Raw genomic sequence first — 19,990 nt, forward strand, 5'->3', positions numbered from 1 at the left:
AGAAAGAAACACCAGGTGACAGGTGAAACCTTAAGGGGGAGAGAAGAGGTAAGGAGCTGAGAAGTTGATTGATGAAAGTGACAGAAGGCCATGGAAGAAAGAAAAGGGGCGGGAGCACCAGAGGGAAGTGATAGACAGGCAAGGAGATAAGGTGAGAGAGGGAAAAGGGGACAGGGAATGGTGAAGGCAGGGGGCATTACCGGCAGTTTGAGAAATTGATGTTCATGCCATCAGGTTGGAGGCTACCCAGATGGAATACAAGGTGTTGTTCGTCCAGCCTGAGTGTGGCCTCATCATGACAGTAGAGGGGGCCATGGATAGACATATTGGAATGGGAATGGGACATGGAATTAAAATTGGTAGCCACTGGGAGATCCTGCTTTCTCTGGTGGACACAGCACAGGTGCTCAGCGAAGTGGTCTCCCAATCTACGTTAATCTCCCAATGCACAGGAGGCCACACTGGGAGTACTGGACACAGTAAATGACCCCAACAGATTCACAGCTGAAGTGTCACTCACCTGGAAGAACTGTTTAGGGCCCTGAGTGGTAGTGAGGGAGGAGGTGTAGGGGCAGGTGTAGCACTTGTTCTGCTTGCAAGGATAAGTGCCAGGAGGGAGATCAGTGGGAAGGGATGAATGAACAAGGGAGTCACGTAGGGAACGATCTCTGCGGAAAGCAGACAAGTGGGGGGTGGAGGGAGGAGGGAAAGATGTGCTTGGTGGTGGATCCCTTTGGAGGTGGCAGAAGTTTCAGAGAATTACTTGCTGGACACGGACGCTGGTGGGTGGTAGGTGAGGAAAAGAGGACCACTATCCCTGGTAGAGTGGCAGGAGATGGGGGTAAGAGCAGACGTTCTAGAAATAGAAGCGATATGGTTGGTGGAGGAAGGAATGCATGCTTGCCATGTGGCACAGTGTGCCCCTACCTTGATGGATGAGCATTATGATAATACCCATGAAGCAGAGCTGGCATTCGGTTTCCTCCGTCCCACATGTCACCAATATGGTCGCTGGAGTGTAGTGGCTACTCCACTTTAGAAGAAGCCGTGTTAACCTGCTAACTCGCCTCAACAATGTGAATTTCAAGACCTGGACAGTGAGGACCACCCCCCCCCCCCCCAGCCTCAACGGACAATCCCAATGGTCCTGAACCCTGCTTCAGCATCACAGCATCATACATTTTAACATCAATGTTACCACACTAGGCAGGAGTTAGCCAGTTTAACGAATAAGCCAATAAGGACAACTTTCTCTACAGGGTCAGGTAGTGAATATGGAGTGAGCCTTCCCTTCAAGAATGAACTGCTTTGGCATCTCAATCTCAGCCTCTCGAATTATTGACTGCCCCGTGAAACTTCAGCTCTTTATGACTTGGAAATAACTAACTGTGATCATCGGTTCAAATGCCACAACTGTGGAAGCTTCAGACATTCTGACAACTGCATCACTGTCTGGTATGGAGGAGGGGTTACTGCACAGGACTGAAAGAAGCTGCACAGGGTTGTAAATTTAGTCTTGGGCACTAGCCTACAAAGTACCCAGGACATCTTCAAGGAGCAGTGTCTCAGAAAGGCAGCTTCCATTATTAAAGACAAAGTACCCAGGACATCTTCAAGGAGCAGTGTCTCAGAAAGGCAGCTTCCATTATTAAAGACAAAGTACCCAGGACATCTTCAAGGAGCAGTGTCTCAGAAAGGCAGCTTCCATTATTAAAGACAAAGTACCCAGGACATCTTCAAGGAGCGGTGTCTCAGAAAGGCAGTGTCCATTATTAAAGACCTCCAGCACCCAGGGCATGCCCTTTCTCACTGTTACCATCAGGTTGGAGGTACAGAAACCTGAAGGCACACACTCAGTGATTCAGGAACAGCTTCTTTCCCTCTGCCATCTGATTCCTAAATGGACACAGAACCCATGAAGGCTACCTCACTTTTTTAATATATATCATTTCTGTTTTTGCATGATTTTTGATCTATTCAATATACATACACTGTAATTGATTTACTTGTTTATTTATTTATTTATTTTCTTCTATACTATGTCTTGCATTGAACTGCTAACAAATTTCATGACACATGCTGGTGATAATAAACCCAATTCTGATTCTAATTCAGTGACACAATGAGTGGCCACTTTATTAGGTACACCTGTACATCTGCTCATTAATACAAATATCCAATCAGCTAATCATGTGGCAGTGTTCAGAGGAAAATGGTCAGACTGGTCAAGCTGACAGGAAGGCAACGTACATCCTTGCTTTTATATTCAAGTCCCCTTGAGATGAATGCAAACATTGAATTTGTCTTCCTTACCACTGACTCGACCTGCAAATTAACCCTTAAGAAATCCTGCACATGAAGCCCCAAGTCCCTTTGCACTTCCGATTTTTGAATTTTCTCCATATTTAGAAAATAGTCTATATTTTTATTCTTTCTACCAAAGTGCAGAACCATACACTTCGCAACACTGTATTCCATCTGCCACTTCTTTGCCCTTTCTCATAATTATTCTCAGTCCTTCTGCAGCCTCGCTACTCCCTCAAAACCACCTCCTCCACCACCTATCTTCGTATCATCCGCAAAATTGGCCACAAAGCTATTAATTCCGTCATGCAAATCACTGACATGCATCGTAAACAGAAGTGTTCCCAACACCAGGCCCTGCAGAGCACCACTAGCCACCGGCAGCCAATCAGAAAAGGCTCCCGTCATTCCCATTCTTTGCCTCCTGCCAATCAGCCAATGCTCCATCCATGCTAGTATCTTTCCAGTACTACCACGGGCTCTTATCATATTAAGCAGCCACATCACCCCCTCTGCCTACCTGCCTATCCTTTCGATACCACATGCATTCTTGGATGTTAAGCTACCAGCTATAATCTTCTTTCAGCCATGATTCAGTGACGTCCACAACATCATATTTGCCAATCTCTAATTGAGCAACAAGATCATCTGCTTTAATCCGTATTCCGCGTGCATTGAAATACAATGCCTTCAGCTCTGTAACTACCATTCTTTTCGATTTGTCCCCCAACTTACACTGCAACTCATTCCACTGACTGCAAACTAATGGACAGTCTGTACTTAAAAAAAGAATTTAGGAGACAAAGACAATGGAAGTACCTGCAGATATCCTCTGTTGGGTTGGAATGGAATAGGGCATTTCCAGGTGCCCCCTCCCTGGGCTGTGCCACACACCACCCACTAACAATCAGAGTCTGGCTTGAGTTGAGCTAAGAAAGCTGAGCAAACTCACTTGCTCACACTCTGAGTCTCTGGGGCTGACCTACGGCTGGTCTCCCTAAGCTTGTTCACTCTCCTATTGCAGATGGTTCCCTGATCCTCTCCACCACACTGTTTTTGTTCATTTCTAACTTATAAACTGCTCACAGGAATGGAACTCTTTTGTAAGCTGGAGACCGTCTGTAAGTACCTTTATTGAGATCACCGGGTGTAACTGATTCCTGGGCTGGAACAATTACCTTAGAGGCCAGGTGAGGAATTTTCCATTTATTTGCGGTAGAAATGTGCCTTTGTCAAGATTTAATTTATTTATTAATAACATGTACATTGAAACATACAGTGAAATGTATTGTGTGTGTTAACAACCAACACAAAGAGATCATATATCTGTGGCTGACAGAAGAGGAAATGAGATTTTAAGTCACAAAACTCTGACAAACATTTACATAGGCGAATCAATGTTAATGGATTAGTTATTCTTTCCCTGCATTCCAAATCTGTATGTTTAAATAGAGGTTTGTGTTTTCAAATGATTAATTAGGAACCGTAAATAGGAACATTGCATTAATAAAATATTTAATTCTTGAACTGGTCAAAAATTCAATCTCAATCTTCTTTTTGACTAAGTGAAGTTTGGGGAATCATAGCAGATCAAATAAAAACAGGAATGCAAGTAAAACTCAGTAGGTCAGGTAACTTCCACCATTACCTTTACAGACGATGATATCAACTTTTCAATATTCAAAATAAATTTTAAATCTCTCCATTACATTTACTCATTTCTTTCTAGCATATGGGACAGCTGCATATTTTTATTCAAAATACAGTGAAGGCACACACTGATCTGTTCTCAGTTCATCTGGGAATACAGACCTTACATGTACGGTACTTGCATTTTAATAAAGAACATGTGAACATAAGGTACAAAGAAACGGGTAGACACTGTGACAATAATTCAAGAACTTGTTTGGGCGTTGTTAGTCAGATATTCATACAGCACAGAAACTGGCCGTTTGGCCCACAACAACTATTCTGATACTTTGTCCATCCATACCAACCCCATTTGCTTACTGTATCTTTCTACGCCTTGCCTATTTGTCTGTCTAAACTGTATCAAATTTCACCCTGGCAGCGCATTCGCAATGTCAAATACTGAGTAACAAACTTAGACCTCAGATTCCTTTTAAACTCCTTCCTCTCACCTTATTAACAAAGACCCTTTTGTTTTTATTTAAATACATTTCTGGGCAGTCGCATTTCTGGCTTGCAAATTGTTTGGGTTACAAATAGTTCTCGGGTACAGTATCCTGTCGTACTGAGGAGAATATATATATTTCCATTAGATCACCCAGTCGTCACTTTATCCAGGAAAAACAATTCCAGGCTGTACAATGTCTCATTACTAAAATCCTCCAGTCACAGCAATGTGAATCTTCTCTGCAATTTTTAAATGTAATCTCATCCTTCCTATACTTATGCACCAGGCACTGCATACAATACCTCAACTGCAACCTTACCAGTGTTTTGCAATGTCTCTTATACTCTATGTTCTTGGCATGTCTTCTTCACTAAGATATCAATCTTGTGTTGATACTTTCCAACCTATGGACTTTATTCTCCAAGATCTCTTTATTTTCTGCCACCAAGCCATTTGGACCCAATTAGCTTGAATTGAATACCATGTGGCTTAATCTTCTGATCCAGCCTGCCATATAAATCATGTCAATTGACCTTCTAAAGACCATATCGACAATATCTACCTCCCTGCCTTCATCAACCTCCAATGTTGCCTCTTCTGCACTGTCTGCTGCAGTGCACAGAAACTGCACTGAGTGGACAGGGAGATTTTACAATGGGTAGTCAAAACTGCCCAATGCATCAACGGGACCAGCTTACCCGCCATCAAGGACATTTTATACAGAAAGGTACTGATGAAAGGCTAGCAACATCATGAAGGATCCACCCACCCGGCTCATGGACTGTTTGTCCTACTCCCATCAGGGAGGATCTATGTAGCAACCATGCCACAAACAGTTACTTTCCCCAAGCAGTAAGGCTGATCAACACCTGCATCCACTAATCCCACACCACTACTACTCTAACATTTCTTGTCAGAATCACCTTATTTGCAGACACTCCAGTACCTAGTGCCACTTTATGTACGTGTAATCTATGTATATAAGCTATCTTATGTATTTACATTATGTACATATAATCTATGTATATAAGCTATCTTATGTATTTACATTTATTGTGTTTTCTATTGTTGTGTTCTTTATCTTTGTTATTTTTATATACTGCAGCAGGTCTGGAGTAACAATTGCTTTGGTCTCCTTTACAGTTGTGTAATGGAAAAGACATTAAACAATCTTGAATCTTAAAACAACTCACTCTAATTGGTTAGACAGGAAGCCGTGCTGACTATCCCTCCTGCCTCTCCAAATTTATACAAATCCCATCCCTTAGAATTTTCTCTTTTTTTCTCTACCACTAAAAGGGCATTGGCCTGTAGCTACCTGGCTTATCCCTAGTTAACTTTTTAAATAAAATGTTAGCTATGCAACAGTTTGCTTGTACTTCACCTGTGGCAGACAAAGATGCAAAGATATCATCAAGGTCCCAGCAATCTCCTAACTTCTGGAATAGATCTCATCCATCCCTCGAGATTTATCCATCTTTATGCGTTCCCAGTACTTAACACCTCCAACTTCTAAATACTGATATGCTCCATACTATTTGTGATTCCTTCCCTGAACATAATATCCTCCATGTCTTCTTCCTCAGTGAACACAGACGTGATGCCACAAGGGAGACTATGAATGCTGGAAATCTGGATGAGAAGTATTTTTTGAATGGATGTGTCTTCAGCAAAGGTTTTAATTTCAATCTTAGATAATCAGCTCCAAAAATATCAATTAAAAATGAATAAAGAGATCATGTAGTTGGTTTGAAATAAATTTCAGATCTTATGCTCTGTAGTGAGTTAAGAATTCTTAGATGCTAAGACCTGCGCCAGGTGCATCAGGATGCAGCTCCTTAGAGACCGAGTTAGGGAACTGGAGCTGCAGCTCAATGACCTTTGGCTTGTTAGGGAAAGTGAGGCAGTGATAGATAGGAGCTACAGGGAGGTAGTGACCCCAAGGCTGCAAGGGACAAATAAATGAGTGACTATCAGGAGAGGGAAGGGGTAATGTCAGATAGTAGAAAGCACACATGTGGCCACTCACCTCAACAATAAGTACTCCATTTTGAGTACTGTTGGGGGAAGCAACAGTGGCCATGCCTCTGGCTGTGAGTCTGGACCGGTGGCGCAGAAGGGTAGGGAACTGAAGAGGATAGCAACAGTTTAGAGGATTCTATAGTCAGAGGGAGAGAATGGTGATTCTGTAGACACAAAAAGGAAACACAGATAGTTGTTTGCCTCCCAGGTGCCAGGGTCCAAGATGTTTCTGGATGTGTCCACAATATCCCGAAAAGAGAAAGTGAGCAGCCAGAAGCCATGGTATGTATTGCTACCAATGACGTAGGAAGAAGACAGAATACAGGGAGTTAGGAAGGAAGCTGAAAAGTAGGACCTCAAGGGTAATAATCTTGGGATTGCTGCTTGTGCCACGCAACAGTGAGGATAGGAATAGAATGAGGTGGCAGATAAATGCATGGTTGAAGAACTGGAGTGGGGGCAGGGATTCAGACTTCTGGACAATTGGGACTTCTTCTGGGACAGGTTCCATTTGAATCAGAGGGGGGGGGGCAATACTCATGTGGGCAGAATTGCTCGAGCTGTTGGGAGTGGTTTAAAATAATATGGCAGGGGGATGGGAACCAGGATGATAGAGCTGAGGATGAACCAGCAGGTTTACAAGTAGATGATGGGTGTAACATGAATGTAAGGAAGTACAAGCCAATGACTGGGTACAAATGCAGACAGCCCCAAGAGTTAAATTGTACCACAGATGTAAAATTCAAAAGGGCAAAGAATGCAGAACTGAAGGTGCTGTATTTAATACGCATAGCATTCAGAGTCAGGTGGACAAATCTGTGGCGCAATTACAGATTGGTCAGTATGACGTTGCGGGTATCAGTGAGTTGTGGCTGAAAGAAGGCTGTAGTTGGGAACTTAACATCAAAGGATATACTTTGTATCGAAAGGACAGGCAGGAGGGCATAGGCAGTGGTGTGCCTCGTCTGTAAGACATGGAATTACACCTTCAGAATGAGGTGACATAGGGTCAGAGAATGTTGCATCTTTGTGGGTAGAGTTAAACAATTACAAGGGTGAAAAAACCATTATGGGAACCATATGTAGGCCTCCAAGTAGTAGCCAAGATGTGGGGCTGAGATTGCAAAGGGAGCTAGATACCCATGTAATAAGGGTAATGACACAATTGTAATGGGGGGCTTCAATATGCAAGTGGATTGGGAAAATCAGGTTGGTGTTGGACCGCAAGAGGGGGAGTTTGTTGAATGCCTGTGAGATGGCTTTTTAGAGCAGCTTGTGTTTGAGCCTACTCGGGGAAAGGCTCTCTTAGATTAAGTGTTGTGTAATAATCCAGATGTTATTAGAGAGCTTAACATAAAGGAACCCCGAGGAGGCAGTGATCATAATGTGATTAAATTCATACTGCAGTTTGAGAGGGAGAAGCATAACTCACACGTATCTGTATCACAATGGAATAAAGGGAATTACAGAGGCACGAGACAGGAGCTTCCCCAGGTGTATTGGAGGAAGATACTGGCGGGGATGACAGCAGAGCAGAGGTGGCTGAAGCTTCTGGGAATAGGTCACAAGGTGCAGGATAGAGGAAGAAGTTCTCAACTGGCAGTGGTAGGCAACCATGGCTGACAAAGGAAGTTAAGGACTGCATAAAAGCCTAGGAAAGGGCATATAAGGTAGTAAAAGTGAGTGGGAATTTGGATGATTAGAAAGCTTTTAAAATCCAAGAAAAGGCAGCTAAAAAGCTAAAAGCAAGGAAAAGATGAGATTTGAGGGCAGACTAGCCAATAATATAATGCAGGATACCAAAAGTTTTTTCAGTTATATATAGAGAAAAAGGGAGGTGAGAGTTGATACTGGACCACTGGAAAATGATGCTGGTGAGGTAGTAATTGGGGACAAAGAAATGGCAGATGAACCTAATGGGTACTTGGCATCTGTTCTCACTGTAAAACATAGAAACATAGAAAATAGGTGGAGTAGGCCATTCGGCCCTTCGAGCCTGCACTGCCATTCAGTAGGATCATGGCTGATCATCCAACTCAGAACCCTGTACCTGCTTTCTCTCCATAACCCCTGATCCAGTGGTCCATGAGTGTCAGGGAGCAGGAGTGATTGCCATTGCTGTTAACCAAGGAAAAAGTGCTTGGCAAACTCAAAGGGCTTAAGGTGGATAGGTCACCTGGACCAGATGGACTACATCCCAGAGTCCTGAGAGAGGTTGCTGAAGAAATAAAGGATGCATTGGTCATGATCTTCCAAGATTCATTTGATTGTGGCATGGTCCTGGAGGACTGGAAGATTGCAAAGGTCACTCCACTAGTTAAGAAGGGAGGAAAGTAAAAGAAAGGAAATTATAGGCCAGTTAGCCTAACTCAGTGGTTGGGAAAGTGTTGGAATCTATTATTAAGGATGAGGTTTCGAGGTACTTGGAGACTAATGATAAAATAAGTCAAAGTCAGCATGGTTTATTTTAAGGGAAATCTTGCTTGATAAATCTGTTAGAGTTCTTTGAAGAAGTAACAAAAAGGGTGGCCAAAGGAAAGGCAGTGGATGTCATTTATTTGGATTTTCAGAAGGCATTTGGTAAGGTGCCACACGAGGCTGCTTAACAAGATAAAATCCTACGGCGTTGCAGGAAAGATACTGGCATGGATAGAAGAATGGCAGACAGACAGGAGGTAGTGAGTGGGAATAAAAAGGGTTTTTTTCTGATTGGCTGCCAGTGACTAGTGATGTTCCTCAGGGGTCAGTATTGGGACACTACTTTTCACATTACTTGTCGCTGATTTAGATAATGGATTTGATGGTTTTGTGGCAAAGTTTGAAGATGATACCAAGATAGGTGGAGGGATAGATAGTGCTGAGGAAGCAATGCGATTGCAGCAAGACTTAGATAACTAGAAGAATGGCAAAAAAGTGGTAGATAGAATATAATGTTGAGAAGTATATGATGATGCATTTTCGTAAAGGGAACAATAGTGCGGACTATTATCTTGGCCTCCAAGGTTCAAACATCAGAGATGAAGAGGGACTTGGGAGTCCTTATGCAAGACTACCAGGTTAATTTACAGGCTGAGTCTGTGGTAAAGAAGTCAGATGCAATGTTGACATTTATTTCAAAGGTAATAGAATATAAAAGCAAGGAGATAATGCCAAGCCTTTAAAAGACCAAACTTAGAGTATTGTCAACAGTTTTGGGCCCCATATCTCAGAAAAGATGTGTTGGAGAGAGTCACAAGGATGATTCTAGGAATGAAGGGGTTAACATAGGAGGAACATTTGGCAGCTTTGGGCCTGTACTCACTGGGATTTAGAAGAATGCAAGGGAATCTCATTGAAACCTACCAAATGTTGAAAGGACTAGATAGGGTGGATGTGGAGAGGATGTTTCCTATGGTGGGGGTATCCAGAACTAGAGGGCACAGCCTCAAAATTGAAGGGCAACCCTTTAGAAAAGAGGCAAAGAGGAATTTTTTAGCTAGACAGCAGTAAATCTGCTGAAAACTGTGCAGTGGAGGCCAAGTTTGTGTGTACATTTAAGGCAGAATTTGATTGTTTCCTGATCGTTCAGGGCATCAAGGGATATGGCGAGAAGGCAGGTGTATGAGGTTAAATTGGATCTGGGATCAGCCACGGGGAACGGCAGAGCAGACTTGATGGTCTGAATGGCCTAATTCTGCTCCTGCGTCTTATGGCCTTACGGACCCAACTCAATATGAATACTAAGGACAGTTTTACCTTCACTATACAATCATCCTTAATCTACTGAAACATCAAGGTGCAATAAATGGCATGAAGAGATCAAAACCTGGAGTTCCACAGAACTTCATTAATAATAAAGGAAATTATAAAGCAAAGGAAGATGCTTACATTTGTCACATAGAAAAGTAACAACTGACTGGAAATGTTACCAATTTGTTATTCAATCTTTATTTTTAGGTTGCAATATTTTACCATCATTGTTAAATATAATTAATAATAGAAATGATCAAAACATATTTTTCAGAAATTTCAAAGCAAGATCTATCTGTGATATGCACCATTTCCTCAAAATAATTGAAACTGCTCACTTGTTTCAATCCTTATATATTTCTCGGAAACAGTTGCGGAAGGAAAAAAATTGAAGATAGTTAATGCGGTTTTCATTTACCATTAGAGTGAGAAAGATAAAAATTTCATAATTATTTTGATATCGGGGTAATGCCCTTTCATGTTTCACCTTAGCTTTTTTTCAAAGCTTAACCCATTGCTAACTAGAGCTCACACAGTGAAGCCAATTGTTTCCTTAGTTGTTTCTACTTGTGGAAGGAAGGAAGGAAGTTATTTTGCTTTGAACTGTCGGAAGTCAGCCTGTGGGACTTGTCCCCGCCCAGGTAAAGCAGAGGGCAAACAGCTGAATAATCAGAACCTTGAAAGTTAAAAGGTGAAAGACTCACTTACAGAAAAGAAATCACTCTTCAGGAGCTTCTGAAAAAAAAAACACCCTTTCATTTATCACTGTTGCCCCTAACTTTACTCTTCTAGGTGTCTGATTTACTAATGGAAATGCAGAAACAAGTTTTTTTTCCTGGAGTGAGGGGTAATTCAGACTCTGCAGCTTTTAATGCTCTGAGATAGATTGTCCTGTCAGTGTACCTAATAGAACTTGATGAATAGACCAGTTATAATTACTCTCAAAAACCCATTTTGATGCAGTTTGAAACAGGGCACATTCCTATTATTGACACACAGTGACATACAAACAGAATCTTTTCCTGAGCTGCTGTTAAGGCACTAAACATCAGGTCAGAATGGCAAGAAAGATTTTTATCTTGAATTTAAAATTATTGCTTTGCTATTTCATGATTGCTTTACACAGTGATAGAAGCAGTATTCTATACAAAGCCATTCCCCATTATCCTGGTATGGTTTATTTGGAATGTACATGGGGAACTTTATATCGAAAGTTCTCCTAACGTCTTTTGAAATCAATTGTCTTGTCCTCTCCTCAGTCAACAAGACACACAACCAAATTGGTAGCTCATGAGCAGAAATATTTATCACCACAATCTGTCGCCTCACGGCCTGGTGTATTGTTCATGTTGTTATTGCTATCAAGTCAGGGGATCAACCCTGCTACAGTGAGAGGTACAGAAGACAGAAGAGAGTAACATTTGTTGGTACAAATAATAAGTTGCTGCCACAGAGAAGCTGCAATGCAGGATAATATACATGCTAAACAATAAGAACCTGCATTGTTCAGGTAGTTGGGAACAATAATAGGCAATTTAAAAGAATGGGGTTCCAATCCCCACCATTGCAGTGCAGAAATGCTATGGAAGCCTTTGCAACCATGTTTAGCCAGAAGTGCAGATTGGATGAGCCACCGCAGCCAGCTTGTGAGATCACATCACACAAACAAATCTTCAGCCAACTTTATTCCCTCCAGATGAGATGAAAAAAAAACATTGCTGAAAGCACTGGATATTGTAAAGCCTATGAGGCCATACAACATTGAAGTAGTACTGAAAAACTGCACCCCAGAACTAGCTGCAGTCTAGCTAAGCTGCTTAAATACAGTTACAACATTAATAATTGCCCAGTAATGTGTAATACAGCAAAGATGTGCCACCTTCTAGATGAGGACGTACTGTACATTCTAAATCATTATCACCCAATCAGTCTACTGACAACGAACAGCAAAGTGATCAAGGGTGTCATGACAGACCAACTGAGTGGCCCTTATTCATAAATTTATACATGCTCAGTTCCAGGTTCACTGGAACCTATCATGTCCAGACCTCAAAACAGTTTTGCTCTAAACATGAATCGAACAGTTGAATTGCAGAGATGAGAGCCAATGCCCTTGACATCAAGGAGAAATTTGTTTGAGTGTAGCATCAAGAGTCAAGCCAAAATTGCATTCAATGAGTAACAAAGGGAAAACATTTCATTTATTAGATTCATATTTCACACAAAAGATGATGTTTATGGCTGTTGTGGTCAATTATCCCAACCACAGGACATAACTGTAGGAGCTCATCAGCACATTAACCTGGGTGCAGCTATCTTACGCTGCTTTACCACTGAACTTCTTTCCTTCAAAAGCTCCATTGGGATGTGTTAACTGATGATTGTATAATATTCAATTCCATTTGAAACTCTTTGCAAGCCGTCTATCCTGCACTCAAGAAAATGAAGACAACATTTAGACATATCCTAATGAAATGGCAAGCAACATTCCTGCCAGGCAATGGTTATTTTCACCAAAAGAGTATCTAACGTCTCCTCTTTAGGTTGAATGGTATTGCTTTCATAGAATGGTCCACCATTAACATGCTGAGCTTCACTACTGGCCAAAAACTTAACTAAGGAATACACACAAAATGCAAGAGGAACTCAGCAGGCCAGGCAGCATCTATGGAAAAGATGTTTCAGGCCAAGACCCTTTAGCAGGACTGAAGGAAATGAGATGAACTTAATTAGAACACTGTGGAGATCAAGTATGACTGACTACAGATGACTCACCTTCTGATACTGCAAAGCCTTATGAAGCTTCTACAAGGAAAATGATTGCATGTTGAATACAGCTCCAAAAAAAATCTCTCAGGAAGCTCAGAACCATCTCGGGCAAAGTAGTCAGCTGGAAGGCACTCCATCAATCTTCATTCCATTCACTAACAGTACACAGAGGAATGCATTGCAATTATTCACCTAGAGTACTCTAACAGGATCTCCCAATCCTGTAACCTTTACCACCAACAACAAGGACAGCAATTGGATGCAGATAGCGCTACCCGCAAGTTTAATTCCAAGTCCTACACCATCTTCACATGAAAATAGGTTGCTGGATCTAAATCCTGAAATCCCTTTATCCAACAGCAGCAGAAATGCCTTCACCACAAAGAATGCCTTAGATCAAGAACATGGTTCACCTCTACTTTCACCAGGGTCATCAAAGAAAGGCAATTGATGATTGCCTTGCCACATACTGATAAATCAATGAAGTAGAGCGGTCCTTAAATGAAGTGGAATTCCCTCTTTTTTTCTTCTTGCATGGAAATCAAAAGTCCACCCTTTTACTACACATTAAACTTCACACTGATGTTGATATTGCTGACTGCTGAAAAATAGTTTGACATCCCATGCTAACCTTTTACCAGCTTCCAATAAAGCTGAGAGGAGGGATAACTGGGTTGCGAGTTGGAAAGCTGCTCTTACCATAGTCAAAACACCCCTATGCAAAGTTTGGGCAGAACTCATACACACACATCTGAAGCCAACTGAAATCATAGCTTCTGACACATAGCAATGAAAGTAAGAAACATTTCCCAGAGCATGGAAATTTTCATTTTAAAAATACTGCACAACTGATAAAAGAGCAAGTTTTTTTCTGTAAAGATCACTGGTGCTCTCCTTCATTTTAAATTCCTTATCACTGCTGGTCCAGTGAATGGGTCTGCAGATGAAAACTCCATAGAGTCGATTGGAAGGCTTTCTTCTTGCTTCTCAGCAACGATACAATGGATTTGCAAATGGCGTTCCTAACAATGACTTAATTCATTGGTGAAAATGTGCACGTAGAGATGACTTTACATTCAACCCCCTTCATATGTATAGCGGACTTTGTAAAGTCATCATGCATATTAGTCAAAAGGTGCTGCATATTTGTCTTTGGCATCAAATCATGAATTTTAAATCGTAAATGGCATCAATAAACACAGATGCAATTAAAATAAATTTCTGTATATTTCTAACAACATTGATACAGAGCAACTCATAAGGTTGAAATATTCTTGGTTTCAGTTTTCCAATTTCAATTTAAAGTTTAAAAATATGGTAAACCTTAAGCTGGAAAGCCGTGCATTTGACAACAGCATAATTTATAAGAGACCTGAAATCCCCTGATACGATCTCCTTTCACACTAGATTAATTTGCTAAAAGAATTAATGTTGTTAACAACCTGGGTACATTTCGAACACCCACAGCCTATTCCTGGTGACAACATAATTCTGTATCGATTATAGATACACACATGATGTCCAATCTTAAGTCAAAAATATCTGTACTCTCTATAATGAGACATTTACTTTGAGTTTGTATTACTGATAAAAATGAATGTTTTCTCATTATTTTAAAGTTCAGAATGACAGCCAAAATACTGTATATCAGATATAATTTTCATTTTTCACTAGAAACCATTGATACATTAAATGTTTTAAAGATATTTGGAAATAAAATGAATCAGTGATAGCCAACATATTTTCCACAAACAGCATTTCTAATAAACCTTAAGCTCAGGCTTATTTTGTCATAATGCTTTTTTTTTCCAAACAGCTCAGTAAGCTCAAAGATTTATAGGCTAGAAACACTGAAGCTTACCTACATAAAGCCTGTGTCAAAAAGGATTTTATGGCAAGAGAAAACAGCTACAAAGATTAAATCAATTGCGTTACTTATTTTTATAGTTCTCTTCTAAACAATTATTATGAGCTTACTGATGCTGATAATATGTAATCCAAAGTATAATTATCAAATAAGACATTTAAAATACCACTTTTTTTCCTGAGTGGTACATCTTGCTACAACTGAAATAGGCTTGAAATCAATATGTATCACAAAACAGCTTTTTGTCACAAAAACCTACCAAAACTGCATTTGTTTCTTTTGGTTCAAAATCAATACTTTCTCACTTACTCTGCTGCTCTTATGGATCCCCCTGAAATCAGACCAACAGCATGAGCATTTTGACAATGTGAACAGTTCACCGTCGTTGGGAGTTAGGTGCTGCAGAACCTCAGCTACATTGCAACGTGGTGGGTTAATAGAAACCAGAACTGGCTGCACAGATGAATACAGCATGTCAGCTGAACTCACATGAAATAGCATCGATAAACATTTTGGAAGCCTGGCGTGATATTTGCATCCCAGGGTTCAGAACCTTTCTTTGAGGGAAGGCTCCATCTACTGGGGAGCAGTATGCAAATCAATCTTGGGGACAGAAGGAAAACAAACACATTTCAGTTTTTACTCACTGTGTTAAAATTTGGGAAAAGTCCAACAGCTGAGCCAGTATCCACTGGAAAAGGCATAAATGATTTGACATCAAGTGACGGCTGCATCATCAGGGTAGGTGTCCGCACAAATGCAGGAAGTGTGTTAGCATGGCATGTACTTCCTGTCAATGGCAAAATAAAATGAATAAATTAATAAATAAAGTAAAACACTTGCAGTCATCATGTGGAAATATTTTCTTGGCGATGAATTATGTCAAACAATTACACTGTATGTGTCAACTGAGATGAGAAGCCCACACAGTCGCTTCCTAGCTGAAACATAGCATATCCACACAGCTGTACAAGTTGAGATTCAGAGGAGACATATGGTACGTGAGTCATTCTGGCAGGTAGAATGAGTGCGTGTCACCCGTGTCGGAACAGTTCTGTTGAGCTGAGGAGGCTGGGGGCAGCCACCTATTAAAACCAATCACTCGATGAAAGCAAGGTAGCCAATTGGAGCATTGAATTGAGTGCTGGAAGGAGATTATGCAAATCGACCACAATAGAGGTCATTTTATCATTTCGTTGTCTTATTTGTTCACAACACTCAGTATCACAAGAGAATTTCATCCAAGTAGTTTCTCAGTTACAACATTTGTGTACATAATAGAAGTTACAATTTCTGTTATGTACATAACAGAAACAAATAATATCTTTAAGAACTCAGAAACTCCCTTCTTTTGAAATAACAGACAAATTAAAGTTTGCCTTGCACAAAGTGGTCACTTTTTAGGAAGCCCTTTAAATACTGCATTGTTCTAATTCTTCAGCTCTCTTTTAAAGACATTTTAGGTATTTGTCTTACATTAAACAATAATATCACACTAGCATTCTTAAACTTAACAGTTTTTTTGCTTTAAAACAATCTCACCAGCACTGTAACTGAATAAAATTGCGCCGGAAACTGCATTCATTGAAATCTCATTTAATAGATTCTATTTGAACAGTACCAGGTGACATTTATAAATCTGGCCTCCAACATAGTAAAATGCCTCTAGGCATTAAATTGTTCAATAACAATAAAATTCAATCACAATATACACTCCGATATGGCTCAAGTCAACTATAACATTAAATAATCACAGATGGTTGGAAGTACAATAAACTATAAAATAATACTACTCTAAAATAATAGCCTACTGAGCAGATTAAATGTAACTACTTATTCCATCGGTAAAGCCCACAGAATTAGGGCATCTTGCAAATCGCACTATGGGTTAAATCCTGTGCCTTTCAGTTCAAAAGATTTGTGCCAAGAGCTGCTATTATGCCAAGTAGATTCAATATCTAAAGTTGAAAGGATGTCCAAACTGAGTGGGTGAATAGTGGGGCCACAAGTCGGCTTCATCGTCCAGTGAATTTTTTTTAAATGAGGAAGAACAAGGGAGACAGTATAAAGTGTGAGTGAATTCAGACATAAATCAGGTAGAGGCATAAATTAAGGGAGGGAATGGAAGATCAGATATAGGGGAGAAAGAGACACAGTTTAGTAAGGAACAAGATTTATTTATAAGCAATTCTCTATTTAGCATTTGCTAGAGATATGAATTCAACTAAAAATTTTTAAATTTTCTATTTCTGGGACATGTTATGATTGCGGTAACAATTGTTACATTTAAAAGGACAGATGTACTCTGACGACCGACCCAAACCTTCAGCAGTGCTTTTAACTGGCAATTAGCAAATCAAGCATGCGGTTCAAAATAACCGAAAGACTGAAGCTGATTTGTAGTTTGGGAAAAACCAAACAGCTGAGCTGCATAAAGTAGGTAGACACACCAAGGAATCACAGTTTACATCACATCTGTTAAACCCTTGGATTTGCCAGCTGACATGCTCATTAATAACATGAACATTTTTTAACCAGTAAACTGATGCGGTTTTTATAAATTCTGTGGGGTTTTGGGGTTGAAGATCATTTCTCTGAAAGAGGGACTCTTCAGCCATATTTCTCCTACTCAATATCCTATTCAATCCTACGCCCCACCCCCAGTAAAGTTATTTAAGACCTCTGTTTTACACTATACAAAAAAACCTTTTGCTTCCAATTGGAATTCTGGCAGCTCATCTGAATTTACTAACAACCTATACAAAATAAATTTTCAAACCCTATCTCTTAATTCTTTGGTTATTCCTACGCCTATATCCCTAATGATTATCACTATTTTTTTTAATAGACGCACCACAGGAAGCATTCTTTTGGGTTGCATGACAGATTGGTATGGCTACTGCACTGCCCATAACAACAAGAAATTGCAGGAAGTTGTAATCACAGTCCAATTTATCATAAAAAATATCTACACCTCCTGCAGTCTCAGAGAAACAGCCAGCATAATCAAAGACCCCCGCAGTCCATTGGGCAGAAGATACAAAAGCTTAAGAACAGACCACCAAGTTCAAAGACGGTTTCTATCCTGCTGTTATATGATCTTTGAATGGAGGTCTTGACTCCTGAACTCATGCCCCTTGCATCATATTTGACTATCTGAACTACACCTTCTCTGTAAATGTAATACTATCTTCCGCATTCTGTTATTGTTTTTCCTTTGAAGTATGGAATGCCTTGTCTGGATAGCATGCTAATGATGCTTTTTACCAAGATACATGTAACAATGATAAACTAATGAGCAGTTACTTAGAAATAAAACAGTTGGGGTTGGGGAAAGTGAAGAGAGAGATGTGGGGTATGTGTATAACAGAATGGAGTCCAGGAGAGATTGGATGATGCAGGCGGAGGTAACATTAACTGAAAGAGACGGTTAAGGATTAATCAATAAAAGTTATTCACCGGCCTTTGTCGTTGTCTGTGAGCTGACACCACTACCAGTTTGTCATTCAATCTTTCCTAGTTTCCACACGATTGGACATTCCCTTGGATTCTGTTAACCTTTCTCATTTTCCAATAAAATCTAATGGGAAGAGTGAGTCACTTAGCCCCTGGTCCCTGCTCCACTTCCCTTCCATATCTAATACAAAACTCTATTTTTTTGTTTTCAACATACTCAGAATCTAAGCCAACAATTTTTAAACTTGGATTGCCAAATTGCCAAGGTTGAACACCTATTAGATGATGAAGTTTCTGATCATTAAACCCAAACAAGTAATTATTTCTAATTCTTCCTAATTCTGATGAGCCGTCACTGACTTGAAATGTTAATACCATTTACATTAACTCTCTTCACAGATGCTGCTCAACCTGTTGAGTTTTTATATCACTGACACCAGTTTTTTGCTTCTGTAGATTCTGCTTGGCAACAAGCACAAGCTTTTATTAGGGAAACCTGCCAAATCAGTATATGCAATTGTTTTTAGATGATTGAAAGAAATTGAAATTTTAGCCTAAATCTAGATAAACTTCCACAAATAGACCTCCTTAAGAGACTTCAGTGAATAAGTTGCACAGTGTTCAATCAAGCTGCATAATTTTAGGAGTTTAGTTCCATGTGAAAATTCTAATTAGTTCAATGGACAGAAGATTCTCTAATTTGTTACATAAAAATTTTCAAACCTGAAAACAAAATTTTTCAAATAATTTTAAATTCAGTGCCAAAAAAGAAAGAAAATGTATTTTTTCTTCATTTTTGCTGGTGAACCAAACACAGATGATTGACAAAGATAAAACACACAATATTAATATGCATAGATCTTTAATTCAGAATAACCACACATCTATAAAGATATAAGATTTTATTTATTGAACCACTCAACGTAAATGAAGTCTTACACTATACAAGTCAATAGTGACCTTGAAAACAATTCCTGGATTCTTGGAAAAAAAATAACAAGAATCATTCTATCCTTAAAATAATTTATCTTAATAAATGGGATCAATGTTTTCTTGTTTATTTACTTCAGATCAGCTTAAACCTAATGGTGACCTAGGAATCTCTGGAATACATTGCTGAGCGGTGCAATAATTGCTAACTCTACAACACATTAAAGGGTCTGATTGGTTCTTGACCACACCAGAGCATGTATCCTCATTAGGTACTTCACAGCAAGTAAGAACTTGCAAGGATGCATGATTGGGAAGGGATATGGCAAATGGATGGGCAGGGAGGGCCACGAATTAATGAGCAGGAGATACAATGCACTAGCTGACTATTTTCCGGCATTGTGTTTGTAGCACGTGATTTTATTAGTTAACCAAACAGAGCTAGATAACTCGAATAAAGTAACTTAGCGCTCACTTTGGAAAAGCAAGCCATACACTTTGGGCAGATGAACTCCGTCGTGGGCGGTCCCAGGGCCAGCTGTGAAAGGAGAAGGGTTGCGCGTGTAGCCAGCAACCCTACCCCATAAAAACCCAGAGCTACAGAAATGCCAACAGAAGCTCCTAAGACCTCAGCCCTGGGACAGGAAGGTGACACCAAGAAGATGGGCCACACCCGGAAACGTTGTGAAAAACTGGCCCAGGATAGAGGACTCTCACGAGCTACTCTCTGTAGCCCATGCCCCAGTAGGGCTAATGAGTTTACCAAAGTAAGATTG

The 19,990-nt window shown here is 40.2% G+C and overlaps 1 protein-coding gene across 6 annotated transcripts in view; it reads right to left on the minus strand.

Annotated features, from left to right (window-relative positions):
• The window catches only part of znf385b (zinc finger protein 385B), a 400,240-nt gene that overhangs the window by 123,436 nt on the left and 256,814 nt on the right, over positions 1-19,990 (minus strand). For 5 of the 6 annotated variants that reach the window (XM_059966779.1, XM_059966780.1, XM_059966782.1 and 2 more), the window contains one exon: positions 15,476-15,618. In XM_059966779.1, the coding sequence (XP_059822762.1) occupies positions 15,476-15,618 (143 nt within the window). Of the gene's footprint in view, positions 1-15,137; positions 15,236-15,475; positions 15,619-19,990 lie in introns of those variants that run through there. The other variant, XM_059966784.1, reaches the window with a different exon arrangement.

This window comes from Hypanus sabinus, chromosome 4 (assembly GCF_030144855.1).
Source record: "Hypanus sabinus isolate sHypSab1 chromosome 4, sHypSab1.hap1, whole genome shotgun sequence".
Classification (NCBI taxonomy): Eukaryota; Metazoa; Chordata; class Chondrichthyes; order Myliobatiformes; family Dasyatidae; genus Hypanus; species Hypanus sabinus.